This window comes from Poecilia reticulata, linkage group LG11 (assembly GCF_000633615.1).
Source record: "Poecilia reticulata strain Guanapo linkage group LG11, Guppy_female_1.0+MT, whole genome shotgun sequence".
Lineage (NCBI taxonomy): Eukaryota > Metazoa > Chordata > Actinopteri > Cyprinodontiformes > Poeciliidae > Poecilia > Poecilia reticulata.
Genome location: NC_024341.1, coordinates 17,886,695 through 17,889,892, shown reverse-complemented (window position 1 = coordinate 17,889,892; position 3,198 = coordinate 17,886,695). Strand labels below are relative to the sequence as shown.

Sequence of the window (3,198 nt, the reverse complement as noted above, 5' to 3'; positions counted from 1 at the left end):
TTAAATGTAAAAGTTGCACATATGTAGATTACTCAAGAGAAGCTATTTACAATAGTTTTTTACAGAACTCTACACAACATTAATTAATTTATTAATAGATACATATAGATATTGATTACAGAATATATTCACAAAAAATTAATTTCCAACAGCTGCTGGCAGTAGTGAGTGTTCATCCAAGAAGTGTGACTTGCAGGAGCATGGAGGCTCTGAACTGGTTTGTCTCCTTTTAAATCAAGAGGCCCATGATACTTTGACTAGGCAGCAGATGTCCCACAGCTGATTGACTGAACCTGCCATGGACAGAGGAACAAGACCATCTCAGATATGGTAGGTTGTTAGGTTGGCTACTGTTGAGAAAGATGGACAACAAAACAAATGGAGAAATTATAAATCACATCAGAATATGTAAATTATTTGGCAGATGGCGCTTAAATCAATATTTAAAATGCTTTTCTAAACAACAGTGTTGGAAGATGTCAGTGATTTTAGTGAAACTTAACAACACAGCACTGAAAGGCAGCAGTGTATGTTTCCTAACTGTGGCTAAAGCTGCTGCTAGCTGGTTTACTCTCCAATCGGAGGCTGGTTCCTTTAAATACAGTTGGAGAATGGTAAATTGGCAATGACTAATAACGGCTAACATGTAAATACTGTTTTATTACAGTTAATACAGAAAGTGAACCTTTTAACGTTACAACACTGAMAGGCAGCGGTGTATATATTTCCCCAACTGTGGCTAAAGCTGCTGCTAGCTGGTTTACTCTCCGATCGGAGGCTGTTTATTATATACACAGTCAGATAACCGTCATTACTCATTGTCAATCCACCATTCTCTAACACTTAGATGCTGTTTTATTAAAGTTAATAAAGTGAATCTCTAAATGTTACAGTGCTGACAGAGCGGTGTATATTTTTCTTAACTGTGGCTAAAGCAGCTGCTAGCTGGTTTACGCTCCGATCGGAGGCTGTTTATTTTATACAGAGTGAGAGAATGGTGAATTGACAATGAGTAATAACAGCTATCTAAAACTTAAATGCTGTTATTAACCTCATCTTTTATTGTATCCTTAAGATAATGAGTATTCGTGAATTTTTCAGTCAGGTTTCCCGAGGCAAAATCACACCGGAAGTAAAGATACACCTCTTCGAGTTATGGCGGCCATTGTCTGACGTCACTGTGAAAAGGGTCTATTAGCAGAGGGATGCATTTTTTGGCTTTTTTTTTGGCAATTATTAGCTTGCCAATATATGCATGCCCTCTCTATTTTCTCAAATATTAACCTATTGATATGAAACTCATACCAGTATTATCGACAATAGGCGAGAGCGGTCCATGAGGCGTCTGTTCTTTATATGCGTCTATGGGGAAAAGGGGCATAGATGCATTCATGGGCCCAATATGGGTGGGAATTTACAACTCCTTCATGGAAACACCGTTTTCAACTAATACACCCAGTTACATTGATAAAAGATGTTCAATGTCCAAAAAACTTGAAACTTGCTTTTATAGTTTCTTTTTTTCCAGTTTTACAAGCAAATAATAAAGATCAACATTTTTATTAGTGATGTGTCGAGTAATCCAGGAGGATTTTTATGAAGCATGCAAAACAGAGAACTCACCTAAACCTGAGCAGTTAGTTTTTATTTTTTAGTAATAAATCGTTGTCCATAGGGACATAGCGAGTAACAAGCCAATCACAACTCTCTCTCCTGTTTGTTTCCAGTTTTCTTTTTGATCCAGCCATTCTTTCATACAACAGATTAATCAGAATTTATGCATCAGAATCACAAACATCTTTTACTTGTTTATTCATTCTAAGGCTTCATGTTGTTTTCATGTTGCTTATTTTACATATATTGTCCCCTTGATGTCCCAGTAGGTTAGGGGTGTCCAAAGTCGGTCCTCGAGGGCCAGAATCCTGCATGTTTTTAGTTCTCTCCCTAGTGGTTGTAACAACCTCCTCAGCAAGTCAATGTTCTCCTTAGGCCTCTAATGAGCCATCATTTGATGCAGGTGTGTCAAACCAGGGAGAGAACTAAAACATGCAGGATGAGGGCCGACTTTGGACACCCCTGCAGTAGAGCAAATGAAGCACCGCGGTGCATCGGCTCAGGAGTCGAATGATTGGATGGAGTTCCTCAGGGCTTCATGAAGCTTCATCTCACCATCACTGCTTTTCATTGTTTCCTTTCCTGCTCTGGTCAAAACCCACAGGCCCAAACCAGTGCATGCTGGTCCAATACCAGTACCTGTTCTGACAGAAAATGGACCCACAGTTCTTCCTGTCTAACTTTGGAAAGTAAATAACAAAAGAACAGTTATTAACCTACAAATAAACTCATGTTTGTAAATAGACCCCAAAGTTATAAAGTGGACTAAAATAACATTTTAATACAAATAAAAGTAATGAAAATAAACGATAGCTCTAAATTAAGTTAAATCTTGAAATAATGAAATTTAAAACAATGGTGACTATAATTAATTTTAAAATTAATATATTTTTTATTATCTGTTCATTTGAGAATTCTCCAATTGTCAGCTGGATTTGTCAACTGATCTGTCTCTCTGTCTATACTCTAACTTTTAGGTGTGGATTTTTTTCTTTTTCTTTTCATTTCTGTCTTAAACGATGAACAATTTCTCCCATTTACTTCAATAAAGTTAAGAATTGCTCTTCTTTCTGTTTTCTTGTCCAGATTCCCTGCAGTGTAATGTTTGTCACCAGGAGAGGAGATCCACTCTGGACCAGGAGGAGTTAGAACCTCTGCAGGTGAAACAAGAACAGGAAGAACCAGAAGATCATCAGATAAAAGAAGAGCAGGAGGATCTARARYACCAGCAGATAAAAGWGGAARAGRAAGAARTTYWCTGCAGTCAGRGTGAAGAACAGRTTGAGKTAAAACAGGAGACTGATACCTGCATGGTGGTTCCTGTTGATGAACAAACATCTCACACTGAATCAGAACCAAACAGGAACCAAGTCATCTTCCAGGAAGCTGCTGAAGCTGAGAACCAAAATCAGGAAATAAGAAAACSTTCCTTATGTGTGACCTGTGGAAAAAGGTTTAGTCTAAAGCGAAATTTAACTCGGCACATGATGATTCACACTGGTGAAAAGCCGTTTTTATGTGTGACCTGTGGAAAAAGTTTTAGTCTAAAACGGAGTTTAACTTTGCATATGATGATTCACACTG

At 37.7% G+C, this 3,198-nt stretch overlaps 1 protein-coding gene across 1 annotated transcript in view; it reads left to right on the top strand.

Annotated features, from left to right (window-relative positions):
* Positions 1–2,672: 2,672 nt before the first annotated feature.
* LOC103472607 (gastrula zinc finger protein XlCGF8.2DB-like) overlaps positions 2,673–3,198 on the top strand; it is a gene marked incomplete at its 5' end in the record, with an annotated part of 2,179 nt that continues 1,653 nt past the window's right edge. Inside the window, one exon of the mRNA XM_017307356.1 lies at positions 2,673–3,182. Within this exon, the coding sequence (XP_017162845.1) occupies positions 2,673–3,182 (510 nt within the window). The remainder of the gene's footprint in view (positions 3,183–3,198) is intronic.